At 54.1% G+C, this 27861-nt stretch overlaps 4 protein-coding genes across 5 annotated transcripts; 2 read left to right on the top strand and 2 right to left on the bottom strand.

Annotated features, from left to right (window-relative positions):
- The first annotated feature begins 2538 nt into the window (after positions 1-2538).
- Positions 2539-8918, top strand: MLST8 (MTOR associated protein, LST8 homolog). 2 transcript variants are annotated; one of them, XM_054589419.1, is made up of 9 exons: positions 2539-2752; positions 3595-3769; positions 3949-4000; positions 4084-4246; positions 4669-4744; positions 4827-4979; positions 5824-5948; positions 6118-6281; positions 6393-8918. In XM_054589419.1, exons 2-9 carry the CDS (start codon positions 3641-3643, stop codon positions 6509-6511), a joined length of 981 nt encoding a protein of 326 aa, XP_054445394.1. In that variant the 5' UTR covers positions 2539-2752; positions 3595-3640; the 3' UTR covers positions 6512-8918. The 2 variants fall into 2 exon arrangements, with proteins under 2 accessions (XP_054445394.1, XP_054445395.1); XM_054589420.1 differs by having other exon boundaries at positions 3952-4000.
- BRICD5 (BRICHOS domain containing 5) lies at positions 6944-8469 on the bottom strand. Its single transcript, XM_054589421.1, has 6 exons — positions 8419-8469; positions 8116-8241; positions 7737-7892; positions 7555-7656; positions 7139-7292; positions 6944-7038 (listed from the first exon to the last, which is right to left on the bottom strand). The coding sequence occupies exons 1-6, from the start codon at positions 8467-8469 to the stop codon at positions 6944-6946; spliced, it is 684 nt and encodes a 227-aa protein (XP_054445396.1).
- Positions 8919-11099: 2181 nt separating the features above from the next.
- On the bottom strand, positions 11100-12287 carry PGP (phosphoglycolate phosphatase). The gene is made up of 2 exons (XM_054589422.1): positions 11582-12287; positions 11100-11480 (listed from the first exon to the last, which is right to left on the bottom strand). The coding sequence occupies exons 1-2, from the start codon at positions 12219-12221 to the stop codon at positions 11155-11157; spliced, it is 966 nt and encodes a 321-aa protein (XP_054445397.1). The 5' UTR covers positions 12222-12287; the 3' UTR covers positions 11100-11154.
- Positions 12288-18086: 5799 nt separating this feature from the next.
- E4F1 (E4F transcription factor 1) lies at positions 18087-27856 on the top strand. The gene is made up of 14 exons (XM_054589423.1): positions 18087-18270; positions 20712-20863; positions 21831-21936; positions 24232-24425; positions 24516-24636; positions 24738-24890; positions 24980-25149; positions 25488-25697; positions 25939-26047; positions 26180-26397; positions 26649-26847; positions 26924-27066; positions 27140-27202; positions 27275-27856. Exons 1-14 carry the CDS (start codon positions 18102-18104, stop codon positions 27629-27631), a joined length of 2364 nt encoding a protein of 787 aa, XP_054445398.1. The 5' UTR covers positions 18087-18101; the 3' UTR covers positions 27632-27856.
- Positions 27857-27861: the final 5 nt, after the last annotated feature.

The raw sequence follows: 27861 nt of genomic DNA on the forward strand, positions 1-27861 counted from the left end.
TGCAAGCATGTGGAAAAAAGGAAACACTCCTACACTGTTGGTGGGATCATAAACTAGCATAGCCAACATGGAAAACAGTATGGAGATTCCTCAAAAAATTAAAAATAGAGTTACCATATGACCTAGCAAGTCCATTTTTGGGTATTTATGCACATAAAACAAAAACACTAATTTGAAAATATATATGCACCCTGATATTCACTGCAGCATTACTAGTAATAGTCAAGATATGGAAGTAACCTAGATATTCATTAATAGATAAGTGAGTAAAGAAGATGTGGTATATATACACAATGGAATATAATTCAGCCATAAAAATAATGAAATCTTGCCATTTGCAACAACACTTTTAGACCTAGAGGGTATTATGCTAAGTGAAGTCAGAAAGAGACAAGTACCCTATGATTTCACTTACATGTTAAATCTAAAAAAAATGAATAAACAAAACAGAAACAGACTGAAAACAAGCTGATGCCAAAAGGGAGGTGGCAGGGGAAATGGGAATTTAAAAAAAAACCACAAAAAAATCAGAATAGGTAAATCCTTAGAGACAGAAAGTAGATTGGTGGTTGCAAGGGGAGGGGAAATGAGTGACTGCAAAATGGATACGGGGATTTCCTTTGCGGTGTTGAAAATGTTCTGGAACGAGATAGAGGTGGTGGTTGTACCACCTTGTGTATGTACTAAGTAAAACAAATTTTGAAAATGGTTAATTTCATACTGTGTGAATTTCAATGAAAACAAAAACATCAGTATAATGTCCCACACAGAATAAGCCTTCAAAATGCTATGGAAGTTGCAGAAATCCAGGAGCTCAACAGATAAAGAGGTGGAGGAGAAAGCATCCAAGGTGTGGGCAAGGGTTCAAAAGGGAGTGTCTGGTGGTGAATCACCTACTCTGGCCAGATGGAACATGGAGGAGCGAGTTGCCTATGGAACAGAGAGAGGGAGGAAACTGCAGGTTCTGAAGTGGCCAGGTCCAGGAGTCTGGAAGGGGACAGAAAACTCCTGAAGGCTTTTAACAGGGCTCAGACTTAGGTTTTTAAAAGACCATTTTGCAATGTGCAGGATAGCTTGAAGGAGGGCCAGAGTGGTGTGGGGAAGCAGGTCAGGAGGCTGCTACCTGAACAGGGTGGTGGATGCACCTGGATCACACCCCGCTGTAACACCCAAGTGGCCACTGGCACACAGTGGGGTAGGTCTATGGTGAATTGTCTTGGCTGTGAAAAGTGGAGGTGTCCATGGGGACTTCCAGGGACAGTGTATTACAGGGAGCCAGATTTGAGTTGGAGAAGGGGTAGAAAGGCGCTGTTGCATGTATAGTGGTATTGGAAGCTCTGGAGAATGGACAGAATCTCCCATGGACAATGTGGTGTTGGAAGGAGACCAGAACTCTGAAGGGCACCAGCCTTCACGGGAAGAGACTGAGTGTCTGGATAAGAAGCTAGTCAACAGGAGCTTTTCAGGAGCATGGCTGTCAACCACTGTGCAACCCTTTCAAGATGCAGGAAGAAAAGTATCAGCTGAGTCTGGCAGAGTGGGAAGGGCAGTGACCTTCTGACATTTTCACTGGAAGTGAAAGCTGGAAGTAAAAGACCTGACATCAAGAGGAGTAAGTGGAAAGTGAGGGTGTGAAGCCAGCAAGGCAGTAAAGATAGCTCTTTGAAGGACAGAGTATTGGTTGAAAGGAGAGTTTTGGATTGCTTTATTAAGTTTAAGGCTGAGAAGGAAGGAGGGGAGTTGAGGAGGGTAAAGGAAGAAAGGTTCCTGGGACCCAGGCTCGGGAGGGATGGACACGGGATGTGGCCTTGGCCAAAGGGGGTGCAGCTGCATTTTAGGCATGGTGAGAACGAACAACAGTGGGAGAGCCTGTCTTAAGGACTCTATTTTCCTGTGAAAGAGGATGAAGCCACGTGTGTGGCGTGTGGTTGGGCTGGAATGGGAAATAAGGTATGAAGGACCCAGTTTTTGGAGGGGTCACTGGGCTGAATTGGAGGAATGGAGGGTCAGGAAGGAGCTAGAAAGGCTTGTAAGGGTCCAGACTAGGGTTGCCAGATTTAGCGAATAAAACTGCAGAAAGCCTAGTTACATTTTAATTAACGTAGGCAAATGAGTAACTTTTTAGTTTATTTCATGCAATATTTGGGGCATTCTTATATTTTTTAAAAGTTATTGCTACTTATCTGAAATTCAAATGTAACTAAGCGTTCGGTAATTTACCTGAGAATCCTAGCCTGAAAGGGGAATAGGGGCCTGAGGGAATGGAAGGGGTGCAGCGACCTGGCGTCCACGACCCAAGCCCGGAAAGTAAGTAGCCCTTTCACAAGGCTGGGGTGGTGGAGTGAGAAGGCTAGTGCTACAGCTTTTCTTCATCTACCCCGCAGCTCCAGGGATCACCAAAGCGTCTACTGGTTCTACCAGGCGGAAGGGACCCCCAGTACCATAACTTTGGTCTCGTCCCACCCCCCCCCCCCCCGTACTCCCGTGGTATCGCCCTAATGGTCCATCGATAACTCTACGCTCGGCCTCAGTCTCTATCGACTCACTCCGGCTCCGCTCGCCATCATGGACTGCGGCGGAGCGCAGAGTCGCCCGTAAGGTACGGAGGTCGCGGGACGAGAGCTAGAAAACGGCTGCTGTGTGGTCGGGAGAGCGCGACCAGAGGAAGCTGGCCTAGTGGGACGGAGCCAGGACTATCAGCGGAGCACCGGAGAGCACGAGGGTCCAGCCGCAGAATACCCCTTCACATCAGGTCTAGTCGTCGGCCTGCTACGCATGCGCACTCGGCTTTCCCTGTGGCCCTACCGCTGCCTTGCGCACGCGCGGCCTGCCCCTGCGGCAGGGTGACATCCCGGGTGTGACTGCCCCCTGGCGGCGGATGGGGTGGCGTCTGGGGAGAGTCTGGGGCCAGTCTGGGGCCAGAACCGAGCACACACCTTGTAGCTGGGAGGCTGTCGGTGGACGGTTCCCACGCGTGTCCCTGAACCTCACTGAGCCTCACTTTCTCCATCTCTAAAATGGGAACAACACCTATCTCTCCAAGTAGACCTATAATCTTCTTAGGACAGTGATTTTCAACTGGTGTGCTGCAAGAATTTCTAAAACATGCAATACGTATTTAGTCAGGTGCACTGACCTCTTTTCCTTTAGGCTGTCAAATTAAAAAAAATGAGAACAGCCAATACAACAGTAGCTCTCCAGTGTGAATGAATAAAAATTATAGCTATTTGTTAGATGAGCAAAAAATATATTTCTTGGTATGCCACGGAATTTTGGTAATTAGTTTATGTGTACCATGAGATGAAAAATGTTGAAACCCCGGCTGGTGTGGCTCAGTGGGTTGAGTGCTGGCCTGTGAACTGAAAAGTTGCCAGTTCAATCCGCAGTCAGAGCACATCTGGGTTGTAGGCCAGGTAGGTTCCCAGTTGGGGGAGTGCCAAGAGGCAACTGATCGTTGTATCTCTTGCACATTGATGTTTCTTTCCCTCTCTTTCTCCATCTTTTCCCCTCTCTAAAAATAAATAAAATCTTTGAAAAAAGAAAAAGGTTGAAAATCACTGGTTTAGGATATGAACGTGCCTTTCTCTTTTCCAGATGCTTTGACCTTTGACCCTTGCTGAGTCTTCCAAGCAGCCACAACATGAACACATCCCCAGGCACAGTGGGCAGTGACCCTGTCATCTTGGCCACTGCGGGCTATGACCACACTGTGCGGTTTTGGCAGGCCCACAGTGGGATCTGCACCCGCACAGTGCAGCACCAGGATTCTGTATCCTCTGCTGGGAAGGTGGGCAGGGTGGTGCTGGACAGGACCCCTCGTGGGGATAACAGCTTCCGCAAAGGCCTTGCTTTGGGTAGGGAGGATACAGCAGCAGCTGAGCCATATGTGGTGGCCTTGAGGGCCCCTGACCCCAGGGCTCTGCTGGTCATCCTCCTTAATAGACACAGCAGGTGAATGCGCTGGAGATCACACCTGACCGCAGCATGATTGCTGCTGCAGGTACCTGTGCCCTCAACCTGACTCCTAACCTCTGATGGGCTCATCTAGACACAGCCAAACTTCAATTTGGTCTGTGCCCACAGGTTACCAGCACATCCGCATGTATGATCTCAACTCCAATAACCCCAACCCCATCATCAGCTATGACGGAGTCAATAAGAACATTGCGTCTGTGGGCTTCCACGAGGATGGCCGCTGGATGTACACGGGTGGGGAGGACTGCACTGCCCGGATCTGGGACCTCAGGTGTGGGTGCCAGGCAGGACAGGCCTGCTGCCTGGATATGTGGGGTGCTGGATGTGGTGGGGAGGGGAGCTGAGGGCCAGGCTTGAGAGTGACTTAAGTTGGGTTTCCTCTCAGCAGAGGCTGAGATAGGGTTTCCTATGTGGGTGATTTATTGAGGGCAGTGAGAAAAGCAAGTTAGGGACAGAATAAAGCCACACAAAGAGTATCAAAGAGTAAGTCCTGCCTTGAGGCAGGAGGCTGGCCTTTATGCCCCTTCTGAGTCAGTCACTGGCTTCATGCTGCCCCTGGTGAGTGCCAGGTCTCCCAAGTATTTCCTGTGGGGCAGCTCCTATCAGCAGAAGGAAAAGACTAAATGGCCAGGGAAAGGGCACCTGAGTGGGACACCAACAGCATACAGGCTGTGTATGTCTCCCACCCCGAAGGTCCCGCAACCTGCAGTGTCAGCGGATCTTCCAGGTGAATGCGCCCATTAACTGTGTGTGCCTGCACCCCAACCAGGTGAGGGGCAGGCATAGGGCTGGGCACCCTGGGGCTTTGGAGGACAGGGATTCTGCCTTACCTCACCTCCCCTGCACCCCAGGCAGAGCTCATTGTAGGTGACCAGAGCGGCGCTATCCACATCTGGGACTTGAAAACTGACCACAATGAGCAGCTGATCCCTGAGCCTGAGGTCTCCATCACATCTGCTCACATTGACCCGGATGCCAGCTACATGGCAGCAGTCAATAGTACTGTGAGTCCTGGGGTGGGTGTAGTGGGGAGACCAGCTCCCTTATCTCCCTTAATCTCTGCAGGTCGGCTTACTCTCCAGATGTCCCCCAGACCCCTCCCCTTACCCCAGAGTCCTGCTTCGCCCTCCTGGGCTCGAGCTCCAACCCAGTGAACAAAGTCAAGATGACATCTCTCATTAGCTGTTGCCCCATCAGCAAATTCCATCTCCTAAACTTTCCAAGTCTGTCCCTATGACCTCATCATTTCTGGGTCCAGGTTTCTCTTGTCTCCTCTCTGTGGCCTCCCTCACCCCTCTCTGATCTCCACTCCATTCTCTTTCTGCCACCAGAGCGTTTTTCAGCAGTCCTAGCCTGATCCCGTTGTCCTCCTACATAAATCCCATGATTCCTCTGGCTCCTTACCATGGCTTCAATATGCTGTGGTTTTGACCTTGATCTCCTGTATGGACTCATTTTTCTCCCTTTAATGTGCAATAAATCATTGGTCTCACAACATCCCCAGGCTCCTATCCTCAGCCTTTGTACTGCTGTTCCCTTTCTGGGGTGCCGTTGTCCCATCACATTCTTAGCATTCCTGTTGACCAGTAGCACCCTCCAGGAAGGTTAGAAATGGCCTCCTGTTTTCTGTCCCCCAGGAACAGCCTTTGGTTGGGGCCAAGCCTCCCAGGTGCTCTCTGCAGGCAGGACCAGATATACCTGCTACATGTCCCTGGCCCCCAGATCCCCTGGGTACAGCCACAGTGTCGGATGGCGGCCCCTGCATCTGAGCCTGCTTGCTAGGGCAGCTTTCCTTATGTATCAGACTAGAAGCTCTGGTCCTTCCATGACTTTCCTCCTACCCAACAGGGGAACTGCTACGTCTGGAATCTGACGGGAGGCATTGGTGATGAGGTGACACAGCTCATTCCCAAGACCAAGATTCCAGCACACACCCGCTACGCCCTGCAGTGCCGCTTCAGTCCAGACTCCACGTGTGTGTGGGGCCTGGGGGACCAGGAGCCCTCAGATGGCTTCAGGGAGGAAGGAACCTGCTTGGGGCTGGGGGTTTGATGGGTTGGGGCCTGTTGGGTGGACAGCAAGGGGGTACAGGGCTGGAGTGGCTGCTGATGACACCCCCACCATGCTCATACCCACTCCTAGGCTCCTTGCTACCTGCTCAGCTGATCAGACGTGCAAGATTTGGAGGACATCCAATTTCTCCCTGATGACAGAGCTGAGTATCAAGAGCAGCAACCCCGGAGAGTCATCCCGAGGCTGGATGTGGGGCTGCGCCTTCTCGGGGGACTCCCAGTACATTGTCACTGGTGAGTCCTACCCACCCTGCCTCTCTGCCCCACTAGCTCAGCTTCCCTACCACCTGGAAGCCAGCCTGGGGCCAAATTCTGAGCTGCTACCTATGTCCTCCCTCCCTGCAGCTTCCTCTGACAACCTGGCCCGGCTCTGGTGCGTGGAGACGGGAGAGATCAAGAGGGAGTACGGTGGCCACCAGAAAGCTGTGGTCTGCTTGGCCTTCAATGACAGTGTGTTGGGCTAGCCTATGCTCCCTTGGGACTGCAGGCAGCCATCAGGCGGCACTGGCTAGCTATGAATGTTCAGCTGCCAAGTCAGAGAACTCCCACAGGCTAGCCTCTGCCAGCCTAGGCTACGTGGACCTGGCTTACCTACCCTGATGCCCTCGGCCAGCCTAGATTGGCCAGGCTGATCTGCCTAGGGGCTCTTTTAGCCCCCAGTTGCTTATCTGGATGTGACAGGACTCAAGGGGCTGACCCAAGCCAGCTTGGCTGCTGCCCTCCCCCAAGCCAGTGCTTTTCCCCCCTCCCCACTCCTGGTTACATGTCCCAAGGCTACAGAGAACACAGTCATGGCCAGGTGGAGGGGTTTATTAGCCCCTGCCGGTGGCTGCTTTCCATGGTACTGATGACGGCCAGCCAGCTGGCTGGCTTGTGGAGCTGGGCAGGATGGGGGCTCAGTCTGGGAGGTAATAAAAGCAGACTGACACGCAGATGTTGCTTGGGAAGCAGATGTCGATGCATAGGTAGATCAGCCGCTGCCTCTGGGGCCCTGGAGGGAGGGGCCTCTGTGAACCCCAAAGGGCCCCTCCCCTTCTCCCAGACTATCCGTGGGAGCCCAGGCCTCTCCCTGTTTAGCCACCCTGACTCACCTTCTGCTCGATGGGCCCAATAAATGGGCGTCTTTGCACAGAAGTGCCGCACTGAAGCCCCCACCTGGGCAGGGTCCACTTCATGGCTCCCAAGAACTGCCAGCAGCTCCTGGGCGTAGTGGGTGTCCTGGCTTGGGCTGTGAGACCCCTGGGCCTGCAGAGAAGGCTCTGTTGGGCCATGGGCCAGGGACACTTGTGCTGCCTTTGGCTGGGCAGGGCCAATGAATCCCTGAACATGCCAATACTGTGCCAGCCCCGCCCTTGGCTCTTGTCAGCAGCCTCAGCGAAGGGAAGATAGAGCTTCTGTTCCCCTGAAACCAGAGCCTCAGCCCACCCCGGGCCCAGGCTGTACACAGGACCCTTTGTCTGGCCTCTGGTCCGGGAAGCCTGGCCATGTGAGTATAGAAGCTGCTCACCCTTGAGGTGTTCACCAGAAGCTGCAGGGTCTTGCGATCTCTGGCTTCCATCAGGTGGAGGAAGCAGGCCCGGTGCTCTGCAGGGCGGTAACAGACACAGCCCTGGGGAGGCAGGCAGGTAAGGCAGGTCCACCTGAACACCTTTGGGTAGCAACCCTTTTTCTCCCCACCAGCCAACTCACACTCTGCCCATCGAACAGCACTGCCCAGCTGCCGTTGCTCTGAGCCGGGGTTACCCTGATGGTCGCCACATTCTGGGCCACGTCCACCTGCACAGTTTGGTTGGACCGGTACACCCTGGAGCTCGGGTGGGTCAGATGGAACATCTGCAGCAGTGGCTGAGTGGGAAGCCAGAGCTCAGCTGGGCAGGCTAAGGCAGGCTTCAACCCTCTTCCTCCAGCCTTGTTTTGAGGCTTTTGGCCTCTCCACCCCTCTGTCCTCCCTTTGTCAGCTCAGCTCTGATCCCTGGCTCCACTGTAGGGCCGGATTTGCTGGTCCCTTCTCAACCTTCTCACTGCTGTCTGCACCCCTGCAACTTGCTTGGGTCCGGAGGAGGCTCACCTTGGGAGGGCTGTGAGCAAAGCCAAGAAGCCCTCCAGCCACAGCCCCAGCAGTTGCTAATGCCAGCAGCAGCAGCAGCAGCAGGCCCCGGGCTCTCCAGCCCCCATGGCAGGGCCTGGTCTTCACCTGAGGGCACACTGCAGTCAGTGGAGCCTGAACCAGAGACCAGGGAGCAGGCTGGCTCAGGGAGGGAAAGTAAGGGCTGAGGAGGTGTGGGTGCTGAGTACTGCCCTCTTGTCCCCTGTTCAGGGAATGCCCTGGGTCTTGTCACAGGGAAGAACACTGGGGGTGGGAGGCACTCACCCTGACAGGCCCAGGCCTGGGGTCCTCCGCACAGCAGCTTCCCTGCTCCATGGTGCAGCCCTGGTGACAATGCACTGATTGTCCGCAGCCCCTTGGAGTCAGCCAGGGAAACTAAAGGAGCCGCTGATAAGCCAAACCACCGTCCTGGCCCCCTCCCCTCCTGACCCTACTGCCTCCTCCCCAGCCCAGCTACCTGAGCCAGGACAGCCCTCTCCCCTCCACCTGGGGAGGGGGTGGTGCTTGTTACTGTGCCTGGCTCTCCTGACACCTGGCCTGTGCTAACCAGAGAACACATGAGGCCTAGGAGGGCGTGAGAGCTTGGCCATCACCGAAATCAAGACCTGTTGAATGGCAGGGAGAGCAGCCCAGACTTAGCAAGAGTGGCTTTCTAACCTGGTTGGGGACAGATTAATTTTTCCTAAGGAGTCCTGTTTCTACTCTCCTAACTTCCAGACTCCTAAGGCTGGGCACAGGGCCTGGCACAGGACACCATCAATAAATGCGTGTTCTTTGAAAGACTGGTATTGGTCTCTGCCATTCTACTTCCCTCCCCGTGCACCCCAGCCATTTCCTGGGGGGCCCCCCCGCCGCCCTGCAATATAGGATGGGTTGCCTAGCATCCCATAGAGCACATGAAAGGCCAGGATGGCTTCCAGGAGGCTCTGCTGTAGTACAGGTAGCCTACTTGAACCTCCCTCATGCCCTGGGATGGTTAGGTCAGACTCATGTCTGCCCAGCATGGCTTTCTCTAACTGAAATGTGCTGTGGCTCTGGCTCCTAGCTTGCATCTCTGGCCACCTGACACCGGATTGCAACAGGGCTCCCTGGGCACTGGCAGCTTTCACAACATGAGTGTCAATCACCAGGTGGCCTTTACTACTATGGTTTTGCTGTGCCTCATTTTTCCTGGACCTTCAGAAGCTGTTCCTCTATAATGACCCTCAGGTGGGCTCAGGTTTCTGACTCTGGAATTGGAATCCCAGAATGGCCTTTGACTAAGTTCTCCCACCCCGCACCCACACAAAGACTAGACAGCTGCAGCCTGTGTCTGAAGGCTGCTATCAAGGCGAGAGCAAGGAACGCTAGTCAGCATGGGTTTGAGAGTTTAATACGCATTTGGGTTCATACAGTGCAGTAAGGGCAGAGATGGGGCACAGAAGAGGAAGGTGTTGCTGGCTGCTGCTCCTGCTGTGTATTCCTGGTGTGGGTGACAATGCCCTGACAGGCCTGCTCAATATCCAGACCCACACTGAACCTATCTTGCAGAGCCAATGTCTGCACCACCAACCTCATAGGCACCGGCTGCGCTGCAGTTGCTCCATTGCAGAGTCCAAACCCCAGACACTCCAGGCCTGAGAGGAGCTAAAGGCTTGGGATATCCTTTATTTCTGAGAACTCTTAGAGCAAGAGCGCTGTGACTGTGGGACTAGGAGAAAAGCCACAAGCTGTAGGCTGACACCACTGGCTGCAGGGCAAGGCACCAGAAAGGAGTTGGCCCAAAGAACAGCTTCCCAGGCTCTACCTTTCAAGTGCAGCCGGAGAGTCTACTTATCAGGCCTGTTGCCAAAGGTCAACATCTTAGGGAATAGGCAGAAAAGGCCAGGGTTCCCTACCAAGAACCTGTGGCTAGTAGGTGGATCCTGCCAGCCCCCCACCTGGCAAAGGGCTCCAGGGCCAAGACAGTTGGCCTTGTGGACTATTGGCATCTAACCCCACCCAACCAAGGATACCCTGGGTAGCAGGTATTCTGTGGCTTGCACAAGACTTTAGCCCTGCTGCTGGCTTGGCTGCGGGGTACTGAGACTTCAGTAGCATTTATGCTCTAAGGACAGGGCACAGCTATTAATCAACACACTTAAGATTCAATTCCACCCCTTGACAAAGTTGTTCAAAAGTTTAAAAAAATAATTTTTGGTAACAAAGCTGCTCTGAGCTTCCTAAACAGCAGGCCAAAGTTCAGCAAAGGCATTCATGCCCTCCTGGCCACTCAGTCAAAATGTTCAGTCCATGTCATCTGGGTTTAAATGCACATTTGAGGAAGTTGAGCTTAGCTGGACTGTTTACAGAGCTGCACAACCATGTATGAAGAGCAGCAGCCCTAGGCATCTGAAACACAACAGACACTCAATTATGACAGAGTGGTTTTTACGGAAGTGTGGGGTAACAGTGAGTGTGGCACCCCACACCTCAAGGACAGGGAGACACTACCAAGGGGTAGCCCCCTCCTCCACTCCCACCCTGCAGGCTAGGAGCTGGAATACATCAGCAGGCTCCTCTGCTGATGAGCACACCAATGGGACCATAGGTTGGTGTGTACAAGTTTCTTGTGACAGTCAAAATAATCAGCCCCTTCTCCCCTTTGCCCTGCAAGGAGGCTTGATCCCTGAATGAAATTTTCAATAAAATATGTGACACCTCAGTCCCATTAACAGGCCCTTAGGTTATCTGAATCCTGGACAGATGCAAAGCCTGCTCTCGCCAACTGCAACCAAGGACCAGGACCCCCACAATGCCCTCCAAGTTTAAAAGTGCATCTTAAATTATAAACATCTGTAACAAAATCGTCCCCCAAACATTTACTTACAAGGTTAACTAGTGCTTTTGCTTAACTCCAAGTATACTCTTTGAAGCCACCTAGTTGATCAAGAGCTTAAGCCCCACCTATTAATCTGGTTAAGTGGTTTTCATTTTTTTTTTTTTTTTTTTTTTATTCTGTAGCTTAAAGACGCTAAATCTTTAACCTTGAAGGGCGGGCAAAAGATCGGCTATGCTGTCAACATAGAAGTCAGGGACCATTTTCCTCTTAGACATGCAGTCACTTTCCTGATTACTCTTCACATCTCCCAGAGTGGACACTCCAGTGAGGGTCAGGATAGTCTTCAGGCCACAGGTGACACCCAGGAGGATGTCTGTGTCCAGGCGATCTCCCACCATGACGGTGCGCTCCGGGTTGATGCCATACTCCTGGGACACGCAGTCGAAGATGAAGCGGCTGGGCTTCCCTATGATGTCGGCCTGGCGCTGGGCGGCCATCTCCACGGCTCGGACCAGACAACCTGTACCTGCGGGGCGGAGAGGGAAAGGGAGGAGAGCGCCCGGGGTCAGAGGACCGGAGGGGCCCGCCGCCCCGCCCTCCAACCTCCCGCCCCCAGGGCGCACGGACCCGCGATGAAGCGGCCGTTCTCGAGCGGGAGCCGGTTGTCCATGTTGGTGCCCACTAGTAGACAGTTAGGCTGCTGCAGGTAGCGCACGGCTTTGGTGAGCTTCATGTAGCTGAAGTGCGGGTCGAAGCCCACCACCACAGCACGCACGTCGGGCTCGAGTGGCGCGTCCAGCCAGGCGCCAGGGCCGTCTCCCTCCAGGGGATCCGGCCCCACGCCCACGCAGGCGACGCCCACGGCTTCCAGCTCCGCGGCCAGGGCCGCGCTGCCCAGCACGTAGGCCTTGGGTGCCGGAGAACCGGTCAGGCGCTGGCGCAGGTAGAGCGCGGTACAGTAGGCCGTGCCAAAGACCTCGAGGTTGGCGCCGGGTCCCGCGGGGCCACCGAAGCCCAGGCGCCGCAGCTTCTCGGCGTAGGCCTCACGGGTCTTGCTGCTGTTGTTGGTGATGAAGCCGAGGCGCTTGCCACAGGCCCGTAGCGCCGTTAGGGCCTCAGGCGCGCCAGGCACGGCCGTCTCACCTCGCCACAGCACGCCGTCGCAGTCGAACAGCAGCGTGTCCACGTCGGCCAGCAGCGCTTGGGCCCGCTCGGCGTTCAGTCGCACGCAGCGAGGGTCATCGCGGCCGGCCTCCGCCTGTGCCATGGCCGCCCTCTGCCGTCACCGCCACCGGCAAGCACCGGCCTCTCCTCACAGCCGCTCGCCGCCCGCCGCCGTGCTCACCCCGCCCCCCGACGTTCTCATTGGCCCCCTTCGCCTCACGCGCACCTCCCATTGGGCACCGCCTGCGCCAATCCGCCCCTGCCTACTGCGGGTTGCGGGAGCTCAGCACCAACCTTCAAGGCCGGGCTCGGGGAAGCTGGCAGCTATTGGCTGCGGGGCCGGGGCGCTTCGGTGATTGGCTGGCAGGGAGCCAACCGGCATTCAGAGGGGAACGTTCACTGTGACCACGGTGCGGAGCCGCAGAGCCGGCGCAGGACAGAAGGCCGCTGCTTATTGGGCAGCTCAATGGGCATCTCGCTCATTGGAGACGCGTGGTCAGCCTAGGTGACGGAAATCCTTAATCGAGTGACCCTGGGCCGGGCAGGCTACTGATTGGCTGGCTTCTCGCCCCTATTGCGGGGCTTGCCGCAGGAACGCTATAAGGTTGGGGCGGTCACCCTTTGGGAAGATACATCTTCACCTTTGCTTGGGCTGTGCCGGACGGTGTTCTCCGCAGTGGACACGGTGTCAGCGCGCGGACCGATTACGGCCAGTCCTGAGATCCAGCTGTGGGCTCCTTCCAAACAATCCTTGCGTTATTTCCAGTCCTTTGCAAAAATGCTTTCCGTTTGCCTTAGTGGTTTTACGAACGAGTAACTATAATACCAAGCAGTGGGATTAGGGACTAAGAGAGGGACACTGCCTAGAACACAACGCTTAATAATTGGTCTCAATCATCATCGTTATTATTAGGTTATTGTTACCTTTTATTGAGGTGTAATGTACAGCAAAGTGCATAAATCTTAAGTGTGTAGCTTGATGGAATTTTCACATACCTATATACCTGTGTAAACAATAGCGGATACCTCACCCCCAGCCTCTTCCGACATCTATCATAGCCTCCTTTGCCTGTTCTAGACCATCTTAAAAACGAGGTCTTACTGTGCGTACTCTTAGATCTTGATCTTTTGGATCAACATAATGTCTGTGAAATGCTTTCTTCTAAGTGTTTTTGTTTCGTTTTAGTTGCCACGTGGGCCATCGGAAGACTATACCCTTGTTGATCTGTTCTCCAGTTGGACATTTGGGTAGTTTCCACTTTGGTGCTATTGTAAATAACGCCCCTTATGAACGTTCTTGTTCCTACACATGCTTTTGTGGACATAGATACTTCTTTTGGGTATATACTTAGGAATGAAGTGCTGGTTTATAGGGTAGGTGTACGTTTCTCGTTATGGTAGTAGACAGGTAGGTAGGCATGAGCAGAACAGGAACTATGGGCCAGATGCAGAGGGTCATCAGGACGGAGAGCCCTGGTTGCCTAGCAACAGCAAAACTATTCAATACAAGCCCTTGCAGGGCCACTCCCTTAAGCATTTACCCCTGGAAATAACATCAGCCCTCAGCTGTGTTTCAGCTCTAGGCCCAGAAAAGCAGCAATCCAGGCTTCTAGAACCACACCAAGGCTGATAAAGGACTGGCAGCAACAACTAATGACCCCATCCCCTGGTGCCAACCAATCAGTGCAGATCACAACCCTGAGGAGACACACCAAGAAAGCTGATGTATATTCTGTTGAGATCCTTCCCTAAGACCTCACATAAATGCCCTCAGGATGAAAGACCCCTCTCTCTATGGAGCATGCCATCCCCTTTCCCCACCCCCTTTTTTCCCCAGGGTTTGCTCTCTTCCATAGCACACTTCCTCCCTCTTTCATCTCTCAAGGCAGTATCTCTCTCCCCGCTTTCTCCTAAGCTCCAAGAGCTCTTTTACTACCTCTGTAACTTAAAAAAAAAAAAAAAAAAAGAGAGAGAGAGAGATTTTATTTATTTATTTTTAGAGAGGAGGGAAGGGAGGGAGAAAGAGAAAGAGAGAAACATCAATGTGTGGTTGCCTATGGCACAACCCAGGCACATGCCCTGACTGGCAATTGAACTGGTGACCCTTTAGTTCACAAGCCAGCACTCAATCCACGGAGCCACACCAGCCAGGGCCTCCGTATCTTTCTAAATACCCATTGTACTTTGAATTCCTTTGCTCTGAATGCTTTCAAGCCAAACTCAACTACCAAGGTTGCTGAACTGAGGTTGGACCCAACTTGTCTCTAATGCCTGGTGATGTTTATTCTGCAGCTAACATCATTACTGTCAACAGGACTAGGTGGCAGAACAATAACAGGCCCCAGTTTCCTTAGAACCTGCCCTGTGCCAAGCAATCCAGACCCCCAAACCCTACTTTGTCAAAGCCCCGCTCCTCTCTTGGGCCCCAGGTCTCCATAAAGTCTCTGGACCTCCACCTAACCCCTCATGCCCATGAGGTAAACCCAGTCACCTCAGTTCCTTTAGGGCCCCGTTTCTGTTAGTCTCTGCTGGCCTGGGAACCCCTGAAGGATAGGGCCATGGTCCACAAAGGCAGGACAAAGAAAGTGTTCCTGCCTGGTGCTCCCACCACCCAAAAAGGGAGCACCTTCCTCCCTGTGTCTTCCCATTCAGTTTTGGTAGTGGAGTTAACCTCTTGGGTAGAACCGGATTTAACAGAAGATCACAAACTCCACTTTAAGCTTCCAGAAACATCCAACGGATGTGGTAAACTGGCCAGAATAGGAAACACTGCAGCTGTCCACCATGGGCAGCCTCATATACTCTTTGCCAGGTTGCTTTGGTTTACTCCTTACCTGCATTACCTTGTTGGAACCACAGGACAGCCCTCAGTGGCAGGGGCTATTAGTACCCTGATTTATAGATGAGGAAACCGAGCTACAGAGAGTCACCAACTAGACAATACAAAGTGAGGATTAAACTCAGTTTACCCCAAAGCTGAGCTCTGCCGCACCTCTTTGCTTTAACATCCCTTGTAGGTTGTAGGGACTGAGCTGGAATAGTGGGAGAGGTAGAACAGCCAGTATTGAGATAGAGTGGATGGTTGTGGACAAAGTCCTGGAGAAGGCTAGAAGGGCCAGTGCCATTTTTTGGAGACGACTGACCTTAGGTGAGGTGTTGTGCAACTGGATGAGAAAGGGGCACGGCACATCGTGGTGCATTCCCAACACACAGGAGGTGCTCAGTTTTTACGTGCTAATGGATGATGCGGGAAAGCCATACTACAAGCAGAGTGCGGCATGGATGTAGGTGGTATAAGGACAACACTGTTGAATTTTGATAGTGTTGCATGGATTTAAATTGTATTAGAAAATAGAAGTAGCTATTGAAACTGAATTTTCACAAGTTATCACTTCTGAGGAGCTAAGCCAAAAAAGGGGTCATTGAAAAAAGACTTAGTGGCAAAATAAATAAATAAATAAATAAATAACATTGCAACCCAAATATTCTTCAACATAGGATTGGTTAAATAAAGTACATCCAAGGAACGGAGATTGAACAGCCATCATAAAGGATGATGGAGTTCCCCTCCGGCTCTGGCCACAAAAAGTCAACATAGTATTGACTGTAAAACATAGTGTGCAGGAGGCCATGCAGAGGGCAGAGTGAAAAAAACAGGCCATGTGGGGTAAGGGTAACTCTGGCTTCCCTGCCTTGCCTTCTCAACTTTGCCTTCTAGTTACCTCAGCCCTATCCATTCCTGTGTCTGCTGGGCTGCCTGGGCTCTAGCTGAGGCAGGGCCCAGAGCTCACCTGTCAGGAAAACTTTTTTTGACCCTCAGGGAGCAACCAGTTAGGAGCTCTGGCCTGCCCCCGACAACTCATTTCCACAGACTTTGGAGCACAAAGCAGGGCTAGCCCTCTGTCTGCTTGGGCCAGGCCCTTCCCTGTGTCCACCACACTCATGTCCTGCCTTTGAAAACCTTCCCCATGCCAGCACGCCAGTTTTCGGGGGCGGGGGGAGTGCTTCAGGCTTCCCCTGACTCTGATGCTAGCTTCCTTATTACTTCTCAGCACATCGTCCAGTGAGGTGTCCTCCTGGTCCTCCCTTCCCAGAAGCCTCCCAGATCCCATGTGCTCCACAAGCCACCACCTGCTTTTTCCTCCTGTTTGTTCCTCTCAGAAACCATCCATCATGAATCTTCCTGTATCTGTTGTGGCCCTGACATCCTTTTTGTGCCTAGCAGTTAGAGGGATTCTTCTGAAATACCGTCACCCCCTTTATTAAAACCCTGCAATGGTGAGCAAGATCCTTGCAGAAAGCTGCCTCATTGTTACCCTGGCATATTAGAAAATGTGAAAACAAATGTAGTAAATGAATGGTGATGTATCTATATAATGGAATATTATCCAGCTATAAAAAGGAGTTATCAGAAAGGGGACTGGGCCCAGAGCACTCTGCCTATGGCCAGCCTGTAGTGTGTGGGTTCTTGACTTCACAGGAACAGGAAAGATTTCACGAAAAGAGTCCAGGTGATTTTGAGAGTACGTTTATTATAGCTGGGGACAGTGAGACAAGGAAGGGCCTAGGATAGAAGAAGCAACAGGAGAGAGACTAGGTGGGGCTGCTTTAGCTCTCTAGAAATATTACAGGAAAGAAATGAATTTGGGCAGGGCTGCTCTGGCTCACTGAGAAATCAGGAAAAAAGGTGGCCTTGGAGATAAGTCCAGGGGGTAAGCCTGGGATGAGCTGCCACTGCCCATTGCTCTCCTGGATGCATGTTTTGTGGATTCCCTTAGAGTTTAGGAGATGCATGCCTGTGGGGGCAGTAGAGGGGAAAGGAAAAGGTTTGGGTGTGTTCCCCAGGAGAACACAGAGCTAGCTGTGTCTTGGGTTTTTAGGGTTTAGGAGCGATCTCAATAAAATAGTCATCAGCTTTTCCAGGTGTGCCCTTTTAGGGTTGTGGTCTCCACTGATTGGTGAGTGCCAGGGCAAGGGTCATTAGTCACTACAGCTGGTCCTGGAGTTGCCAGCTTGGTTCTGTAAATTGCCCTTTCTGTTTGTTCAGCTGTGTCAGTTTCGCCATTCCAGTTACCCAGGAATTGTCCTAGCTTCTTACTATCCTGCGTCAGGGAATTAAGTATGCTATGCAGATGCAAAAGACCGCCTGTCATTCTATTTATATGAAATGTCCAGACATGGTAAATCCACCAAAACAGAAAGTGGTTACCTGGGGCTGGGGTGAGGGGAGAATGGGGAGAGGCTGCTAATGGATACACGTTTTCTTTTGAAATGACAACAAAAGTTCTGAAACTAGATGGTGGTGATGGCTGCACAACACTGTGAACGTTCTAAGTGTCACTAATAATAAGTTTTATGTGTATTTATCACAACTTTAAAAATAGACAAAATAAAAGGCTTAGTGAAGCTACCTATGCGTGGGCCATCCCAAACTCCATTTTTCTCCCATGACCCGGGAAACCACCAAGGGAGGTTCTGACACCAGAGAGGGTCGATGAACGGAGGGCACAACACTACCGGTCCAGCCTGGAGCGGTATCCCGGCAGGGGACTTCTCGACCTCGGAACCGGCAGGTCGCCTGAGGCCTAAGCACCCTGTCAAAGATGGCCGAGTGGCGCCGCCGTTCCACCTCAACCCTATTCTCCCGCTCTCAAGCCTTGATGCAACTTCCGAAACCCAGCCCAGCCTCTCCCGCCCCGCCCCAGCCTTCCGTTTCTATTGCACCGCCAAACTAAGCTAAGCCCCAAAGGCCCTTCTCTGGATCCGTCCCGCCACTTGTCAGTCAGCTCCACTGTAAGGAACCATGTCCCTATAAGAAGTCTCGCCCACCACCTTTGGGTGTAAGTTCCGCCCCACCACCTGTCCATCAAACGCACCCTGGCCCCACCCCGCCATCCTTCGTTCTCTCTCGCTCGCTCCGGCGCGGCCCGTTGTTATGACGACACGGTCGTAAATCCGCCATCTTCCTGCGGCGCGTTGCGACATGGAGGGCGCGATGGCAGTGCGGGTGACGGCCGCCCATACGGCAGAAGCCCCGGCCGAAGCCAGGCGGGAAGCGGGCGAGGGCGGGGTCGCGGCGGCGTCGGCGTCGGCGTCGGCGGCCTTGGCCTCTGCCGGCTTTCTCGGCCTCCCGGCGCCCTTTAGCGAGGAAGGTAACAGGGCCGGATGGGGCGGGGCGCGGCCGGGATGGTGGCTGCTCATCCCTGGGCTGGCGGAGGCTCTAATGACCTGAGCTGCGGACGCTACTGACTTTCCCAGATCCGGATTCCTTGAGGACCTCCCGGGTCTTTATGGGACCCCTCAGAGCCCTCCACGAGATTCCGGTTTCCTCAGACTCTCGGGCCTCACCTGTGGGGCTCCAGTCAGCCCCTTGGGCCCCTGTCCTCTCTCATGGATACTCACAGTTGCCCAAACCTCCGGGGCTGTCCATGTAGACACCTCCACGAACGCCTCCACCGCCAGCCCTGCTCTCTTCGGCCTGCGGCCCGGCACCTCTCTGTCTTGCTGTCTGGGCATGGCTCCGCTTTCCTCTGGGCCCTCTCCCACAGCACTTGACGGGCTGGTAGGGCCCTGGCTAGAGTGTGGCTGAGGGCTCCAGGAGGACAGGGCCTCCGGGTTCTCTAGGATTTGGGTTCTGTCTAGGCTGGCCGGGGAGGAGAGCCGGTGTACTGCAGCCATCATGCGGGCTCCGTCCCAGACCTGCCACTTTCCAGCTATTTAATCCTGGATAGGTGACCACACACGTCTCTGAGCCTCCATTTCCTGTTACAAAAACAGGGATCCTGCGGCTGATAATAATGTATCAAGTGCTTAACCCGCATCAGCTTTTTCCATCCTCAAACCAAGCCTGGACACTGTTACTGTTATTACTCCCATTTTGTGGCTGAGGAATATCTAGGTTCAAAAATGTGAAAGTGACCAGGTGTCCAGCTAGTAAGTAGCAAGGACTGGATTGGATGCCAGGACTGTGTGACAGTTCAACACGCTCCCTTAATTTCTGTGTTCTGCCTTCTCATAGGACAGTGGTGAGAATGAAAAGTAGAGCATGTAAATCACTGAGAACAGTGCTGGGACACACTGAGGGCCCATTTACAGGGACATAGCTTTTGGAGATAGAACTATGGTCTCTGCCCTCTGAGCTTGTCACATGAGGCTGTAGACTGGGCCAGACAGCAGGCGGTGGGCTCGTGATACTGGGTTGGTGGTCTTAGTCCCCACAGTATTCGTATTTTACTGAGTCTTTTCTTAGTCCTTATTCCATCTTGGGGAGGGGCAGTTCCACTGGGGATAGGGTCAGCTTGAAGAGAGATCTCTTTGGAGGTTGCTGTGCCCTGCTGGGCTTACCCTTGGCCCTGTCTCAGTGTCACAGCTGGGTTTATCCCTCTCTGTGGCAGGAGTTCCTTCAACAGCAACACCTTAGTGCTGAGTCAGACTCAGTGGGTGGGGAAGGTTAGAAGGGTGGTGGTCACTATCGTGCTTGACTTGTGACTCAGCCATCTGGTTGAAACTGCCCTATCAGGTGGCCTGTAGGCAAGTCATGGCTGTGGTTTGGCCCTTTGTTTGCTCACCAATTCAACAGCCATTGACTGTTCTTCTGTGAGCCAGGCCTAGGTTTGATCTTAATGTGGGACTGTATGTGAGGTGGTGGGAACTGGCGGACTTTTATGGGAGCAGAAAGAACACTTCCCCATCTCTTTGTATAAACAGTAGGGTGTCTGGAGTAGACCCTCAGGTTCAGGTTCTGGCCCCAACAGTCACCAGCTGGCTGGCCTTGAACCTCGAGTTGTTTTCCTAGAGTGGAAGTAGTCATCTCCATTTCTCCAGGGTGCTGTACGGATTTGGTGGTATCCCCTGTGAGGTGCCTGGGATGTGGTAGGGACTCAGTAAGCAGGAAGAGCAGGCACTGGCTGGTCAGTCCAGATAGTGAAGGGCTCCGGTACTATGACCCTAAAGCATGGAGCCCCTCTGAGAAGTTCCACCATGGACATCTTTACCAGAATAGGGAGGTGCTCCCTGTTGGAACCAAGGAAGCACCAAGTCAGAGTGAGAAAAGAGTGGTTATGGGTCAGGGCATTCTCTCTTCCGTGTTTTCCAATGGTCTGCCTCTCAGCCAGAGCTCTGTGGGCACCAGTACTCCTTCCCCCTCCACTGTACTCTGCATTGGGTTGGCCCATTTTAGAGACAAAGAAACAGACCCAGGTATAGTCACTGAGGTGCCTGAGGGCACATGCAAACCCTATAAACCACTGTCCCCAAACTGGGTTGGACAAAACTCTCTGCCTTCTAACTACTTTCTGGACCTTCCTCCCCTCATCTCTGAAGTGGGACCTTTGGGCATGATAGCCTCTGTGGATCCCTGCCTAAGTGTACAGTCAGGGTTCACCCCTATTCAGTGCTGCTCTCCCTAGGTAGGTGCTGCTTGTGCAGACCTCCAGAGGGTGGGGGCTTGCACCTTGGGCTCCTGAGAGCGTTCTCAGCACCTCTAGGAAGGCCAGGGGAGGTGCCTCTGGTTCCGATGGATTTGACTCCTTGGGTGGATTTGGCCTGGGGCTGGAGGCCCTCCCCAGCCCCACTGACCACGGGCTTGTTACAGATGAGGATGATGTGCATAGATGTGGTCGCTGCCAGGCGGAGTTCACCGCCCTGGAGGACTTTGTCCAGCACAAACTCCAGAAGGTCTGCCAGCGGCCTTCCCAGGAGGCCCTGCCTGCCACCCCTGCGGCCACTGCACTGCTGGACCAAGAGGTGAGCCCCACCACTTGTGCGCATGCATGGGTGTGCTCCCCTCCTCCTTGGGCTCACTTGGCGGCAGGAGGAGGAGTTGGCATGCTGGGCCAGACCTTTGCATCTGGTTCTCTGTGACACTGGGGTGGGCAGAGGGCAGGCAACTGATTTTGGGTGAGGAAGGGTCTGGACCCTACCACCCAGAGCCTAGTGGTGCTCTGGGGTTTCCTGGATGGCCCAGACACCTCTGACCAAAGCATGTGCGGTTGGGGCCTGAGGTCCCTGCTTTCTTGGAGCCCTATGCTCTGTCTTGGCTTAGGGGTGTCATGGTGGCTTTTGTATTTTTGTTCAGTCTGCTGTCCTGTACACATAGTTCCTGGGGATCTTACAAACGAAGCGTGGCTCTGTGGATTTCACCACCCCATCAAATAAATGACCAACTTAGTTGTACCCCATGCGTGCTCAGTGCTGTACTGACACAGTTAATGTCCACATTAACCTCTGCACAGTGGGCACTCTTGTCATCCTCATAGGGAAGAGGGAAAGGAGGCTCCGAGAGGTTAGTTGCCTCAGATCACCATGGCAAGTAGCCTAGAGGACAGTAGGCTCAGAGTTGTCTCACTCTGACCCTCTGCTCTACCTGCCCTTTGACCCATGTCAGGGACTGGGCTGGTGGGTGTAGGTGCTTACCTTCATCATCTTCATTCCTGCACAGCCAGCTGAGCTTCGAGCTGGAACTCTGATCACTTCCTTCTGGAGTCCTCCCTGAGGGTCCTTGGTGCTCCACACTCCTCAGTGGCCAGAGGAGTTAGAATGATGGGGCCAACACTCTGGGTCAGGCTGGGAGTCGGGCTCAGAGCAGTGGTCCTCTTGCAGGAGAAGAGAGCCTCTATCCCAGCCGTCCTACATGGACATAAACCCAAGCCCTCACTCACCAAATCTAGGGAGCTCTGGAGCCCTGCAGATGTCCCCTGTTCCCCATTGGTAGGTGGTCCCAGCAGCTGCAAGCCCAGAGGAGCCCATCACTTTGGCCCACATTGTTGTGGAGGCAGCTGCTCTGACAGAGGACATCAGCCACACGCCTGATATTGTTGGTAAGCTGGCCCCACTGGGGCTGTCTCCTCATGGCTTTCAGCCCTGAGGTCTGACTGCTCTCCTGCTACTTTCCTAGACCATTTCTGCCCTGTCCCTTCCAGAATCTTCCCCACTTTTCTGCCACCCCCTTGGTTCCTGCTTCCCCTCTACAGCTGACCCTGGAGGTTTGGGGTGGGGTGTGCATGGGGTGCACCTGCTGCTCCAGCTTGGCCCTGACCTGCTGCCTGACCCTCACCTTCACCTCCCTAGTGCTCACCCGCTTCTGCGTGGGGTAGCAATTCCTGCCCTGATTCTCATAAGGCTTTTATGAGCATACAACGCCAAGTCAGTCTCTTTGATGGCTTATTTTAAGTTAAACTACTTCCCAGGATGTAGTACGGGAGGGATTGAGAGGTCTGGATTGGATCACACGCTCATGAATTGGGGACAGGCCAGCATTGGGGGGGAACATTCAAAGGGCAGCCCAAGGCTGGGGAAGGTGGGGGGAGTTGGGGACTGGGTATGTGCACAGCAGTGGAGGGAGACTGGGTTGGGCCTGATGCCTTGCGAAGTTGGGAAGGAAATGGTTATCTGGGGGTGGAGCGGCGGCTGCTAGGTAGGGACCTTGGCAGGTGCATGGGTAGGTGAGCAACTAGACAGGAATCAGGTTTGCACAACAGGTAGAACTTGGCCTTGTGAAGCCCTTGGGACCATCTAGGTAGGAGGAGAGGGTGATGGAGGAGACCTGGGGGAGGGGAACCTCAGAGCAGGCTGTTCTGTCAAGGCCCTACCTCAGGGAGGCAACGGGACACCTATCCTTGTCTCCATGCTGTCTTTTCCCTTGACATTCCTGTGGACAAGGATATTCACCTGGTGCCACTCCGGGGTAGGAATGTTGTATGGGAGGTGGGGCCATGCTCCGGCTTGGTGTCGTATTTGGTTTCTGGTCTTGATGGTGTCATATAGAAAAACAAGTTATTGGATTGACAGATCTCGGCGGGGGGGGGGACTGGAAGAGATTAAAGAACATATATGTATGTATGTATAGCCCATGGACACAGACAACAATGTGGTGGAGGCCGGGGGTGGGGCGGGATCTGGGTGGAGAGGGGTTGGGGGCGCGAAATCGGGGACAACTGTAATAGTGTCAACAATTTTTTTAAAAAAAGGAAAGACAGAAAAAGAAAAACAAGTTCATTGAGTTTGGGCAACATCTACAGTCTCTAGATGCCTGTCCAGTCAGTCTCCTTCCTATCGCTCTGCCCTCTAGCCCGTCCATTGCCTGCAGCTTGGCAGTTCTGGGGGCTCCTCACTGGGTACACCCTTCCTCTCGCACACTTGGGAGTTTCCCTCTTTGCAAGTATCCTGGGTGTCCCAAATATCCCCTTGGTATTAGCTGCTCAGTGGTCCAGAGCTCAGGGTTGGCCAGAGTCCTAGACTGCCAGCTGCTGGCATCCCAGGGCTGGGAGTTCTCTGTCCTTGCTGGGCCAGGGGGCATGGTCACTGGGGGCTGCGTGGGGCTTGGCTACCCAGTCCTGCCTCTTCCTGGAAAACAATCTTGCATTTTGTTTGTTGCCTCTTCCTTGATCTTTCGGTCTACTGTGCTACACGTGAACTCAAGTCCCTGTCCTTTTGGAAGTTTCTGCCTAGGGTAAATGAAAAATAAAGCATCATGCATGCCAGCCAGAGCACAGGCGAGACATGCCTGTTTTGTTTCTGAGTTGAGTGGCTCCATTCTGTCTGGAGAGAATGGCTTGTCAAAACACAGTGCCAGCCTGATTGAGAAGGCTTCAAAGGAGCAGTTTCACAACCATTTCCCACTGCCATTTTTATGAACAGACATTGTAAAATGTTTACAACTTAGCTTTACACGTTGTCAGATTTCTTCAACACTCGTGAGAGGTGCAGAAACCTCAGGCTGTCCCAGGTGTCTCATGAGCATTCACTCCCAGTCTGGGTTCCTTGCTTGCGTGCTTCGAAACAGATGCCAGCAGGCAGCTCTGGAGGCATTTTCTTAATGCTAATGGGAGTTGTATTAGCAAGCAGTGAGTGAGCTGGGTTGGCCTGTCCACTATTTCTGTACCGGGCACTCCATTGCCCTTAGAAACGGCAGGACCCCTGTGCACATCTAGTGCTATGCTCTTGGCTTAAGGGAGAGGGGTATCTGCTCACCATGGTCTCCCCACTGGACACATTCTGGGGGCCTGGAGTTTCTCCAGGCAGCTTCAACATATCCCAGCAGTGTTCCTGGTCCAGGGTCCCAGGAGGTGGTATGGTCCCTGGCATCCCGCTCAGGCTGACCCACTTCTCTTTAGGCAGTGGACACATCAAAGAGGTCATTGTAGCTGCTGAGGCAGATCCAGGTGACGGTGAGATGGCAGAGGCCTCAGGCAGCCCTGACCATCAAGGGCCCAAACTGGCCGGGCAGGGTGAGCAGGCCCAGGTCAAGCTGTTGGTGAATGAGGACGGCCGCTACGTGTGTACACTGTGTCACAAGACCTTCAAGACGGTGAGCCCCGGATCTTGGGCAGTGCCAGCTAGTGGGGGCCAGGCCTCCTGCGCAAGGAGGTGCCTGAGCCTTGCTGCCCCTTCCCCCCAGGGTAGCATCCTCAAGGCCCACATGGTCACCCACAGCAGTCGTAAGGACCATGAGTGCAAGCTGTGTGGGGCCTCCTTCCGGACCAAGGGCTCGCTCATTCGGCACCACCGGCGGCACACAGGTGAGCTGGCCTGATGCATTGGGCACCCCTGCTTCCTGGTGGGGGGTGGGGCTATGGCTCCAGACCTGCTTTCCCCACCCAAAGCTGACTCCATTCCACAGATGAGCGCCCCTATAAATGTGCCAAGTGTGGAAAGAGCTTCCGAGAGTCAGGTGCACTGACCCGGCACCTCAAGTCTCTCACCCCATGCACGGAAAAAATCCGATTCAGCATGAGCAAGGATGTAGTTGTTGGCAAAGAGGACCCACCTGCAGGTCAGCGTGGTGAGGGCTCCGTGTCCTGGCCCTGGAGCTGCCCTTGTCAGGGGGGTTTCTTCAAGGACTTTCATGGTTCTGCCTTAAAGGGTCTGGCGCCTCCACTGTGGAGACCATTACGTCATCATCGGTGATAGGTGAAACCATGGAGACGTCGCCCGTGATTCATTTGGTGACAGATGCCAAGGGCACTGTTATCCACGAAGTCCGTGTCCAGATGCAAGAGCTTCCTCTGGGCGTGAAAGCCCTGGCCCCAGAGGTGGGGGCCTTCTGGGAGGATGGCCTCTGTCTTCTCAGTGCCAGGCCCTGTTCTGAGCACTGGCTGTGGTGGGAATAGGACTGACTTGGGCCTATCTTCCTGGTTCTGGTTGCAGGGGAGGTGGGAGACCAATAGCTGCCAAAGGGCAGGGTGGGGCAAGACAGGGCAGTCCGGGGTAGGTGGAGTGGGCTGTGGAGCTCCCAGGGGCATTCCTCAGTGAATATATTGATTGTACACAGTGGTCCTTTGGCCCCTTGGGTCTGCCCTTGTGGTGGGTTTGGGTGGGTGCCATGTGCCAAGCCACCTGGCCATCTTCCCTCCCTCCACCTCCCCTGCAGCCCCCAGCTCCCAAGGAGCTTCCCTGTTCCAGCGACAACAGTCAGGAGAACCTGCTGCACCAGGCCATGCAGAACTCTGGCATCGTCCTTGAGCGGGTCACTGGGGAGGAGGGGGCCCTCGAGCCAGTCCCTCCCACCATATCCAGTCCCCAGCCTCTGGGAGATGGTCCCCCAGAACTGCCGCTGCTGGAGGTGGAGCAGGTGGAGACAGTAGGTACCTGCGCTGCCGTTGAGCTCGTTCCTGGGGGCTGTACCTTAGATGAAGCTGTTTATCACACACCGGCCTGGCTGCTAGCCTTCCTGTGGTCACTTTCTGCAGTGACTTGGTCCCCGATCTGTGTTCCCCTGGGTCCATGATGGAACCTATGAGGGTGGGGTGCTGTGGGTCTGTCCTTGGTACTGCTGGGGCCCAGCTTGCAGTGGATACTGGAGTTGTGCTGTGGTTCCCCAGCAGGTGGCCGGTGAGGCCTCAGCTGTACCCAGGACCCACCTGTGCTCTCAGTGCAGTGAAACCTTCCCAACAGCAGCCACCCTAGAGGCCCACAAAAGGGACCATGAAGGTGGGTGGGGCACTGGTCAGTGGGTGGCCTGTGAGTGGCCAGGATGGTCCCTTCGGGAGTGGGTGGGCAGGCAGCAGACCAGGGTGGGACCCTCAGGGGTTGCACCTGGTCTGACATTGCATGTGGCCCCAGGGCCGAAGCTGTTCACGTGTGTACAGTGTGGCAAGGTCTTCCTCAAGGCCTACCTGCTCAAGAAGCACCAGGAGGTGCATGTGCATGAGCGCCGTTTCCGCTGTGGGGACTGCGGGAAACTCTACAAGACCATTGCTCATGTTCGGGGCCACCGGCGTGTTCATTCAGATGAGCGGCCCTATCCTTGTCCTGAGTGTGGCAAGCGCTACAAGACCAAGGTGGACCTTCCAGCCCTGACCTTTGACTTCTGATCCCACCCATGAGCTCCCCACTCCCTGGGCCAGATCCATCCCTTGTTCCCTAGCTCTCCCTTGTGTCCTTTTTGCCCCCCAGCCTGCTCAGTGTTGGTCTGGCCCCTCCCTACTGGCCTATGACTCCCACCCCTCCCTTGACCTTAGAGGTCAGTGGGGAAAGCCTCAGCCTGAGCCGTGGCCGAGGCCAGGTCAATCCTAACAGTGGGTCTCCTCAGAATGCCCAGCAGGTGCACTTTCGGACACACCTGGAGGAGAAGCCGCATGTGTGCCCGTTTTGCAGCCGAGGCTTCCGGGAGAAGGGCTCACTGGTGCGGCACGTTAGGCACCACACAGGCGAGAAGCCCTTCAAATGCTACAAGTGTGGCCGTGGCTTTGCTGAGCATGGCACACTCAACCGGCACCTGCGCACAAAAGGTTGGGGGCTGGTAGAAAGGGGTGAAGGGCAGTCCTGCCCGATCCTGCCCAGCCCTGACTGAGATCCTCATCGCAGGTGGCTGCCTGCTGGAGGTGGAGGAGCTGCTGGTGTCAGAGGAGAGCCCCACGTCAGCTGCCACTGTCCTGGGCGAGGATCCACACACTGTGTTGGTCGAATTCTCATCTGTGGTGGCTGACACCCAGGAGTACATCATTGAGGTGGGTGTTGGGCTGGGCTGGGCTGGGCTGAGGCCCAGGGGCAGGCAAGGTTGACCTCTGACCCTCTCTACAGGCCACCTCAGATGATGCAGAGACCAGTGAAGCTACAGAGATCATTGAGGGCACCCAGACAGAGGTGAGGGACTGGGGAAGGGGTGGTCTGGTTCCCTCACACAGACTTGTGGGCTGAGCTGTGAGCCACCCACAGGTGGACAGCCACATCATGAAGGTGGTGCAGCAGATCGTACACCAGGCCAGCGCTGGGCACCAAATCATCGTGCAGAATGTGACCATGGACCAGGAGGCGGGGCTGGGTCCTGAAGTGGCTGCTGCTGACACCATTACCATTGCCACCCCTGAGAGCCTGACGGAGCAGGTGGCCATGACGCTGGCCTCAGCCATCAGCGAGGGCACTGTGCTCACTGCCCGCGCGGGCACAAATGGTGCCGAGCAGGCTACTGTGACCATGGTTTCATCAGAGGACATTGAGATCCTGGAGCATGCAGGCGAGCTGGTCATTGCCTCACCAGAGGGCCAGCTCGAGGTGCAGACTGTCATCGTTTAACATGGGCGCCTGTAGGGTCCTGCTGGACTGAGCTGAGTCAGGGGCAAGGACCGTGAGTGCCCTGCTCACTTCTACCAGGCCTAGTACGGAAAATATGGGGCACAGAATTCAGATATGTGGGAATGTAAATACAGGGTTTTTTTGTTGCTTTACAATAAAACATGAAAACTCACTGTGAGGTAGCAGTGATCCTTGAGCACTGGTGCCACCGCCCTGGCAGCTTCCCCTGT

Source organism: Pteronotus mesoamericanus, unplaced genomic scaffold, assembly GCF_021234165.1.
Source record: "Pteronotus mesoamericanus isolate MK-2021 breed Mesoamerican mustached bat unplaced genomic scaffold, CSHL_Meso_final scaffold_167, whole genome shotgun sequence".
Classification (NCBI taxonomy): Eukaryota; Metazoa; Chordata; class Mammalia; order Chiroptera; family Mormoopidae; genus Pteronotus; species Pteronotus mesoamericanus.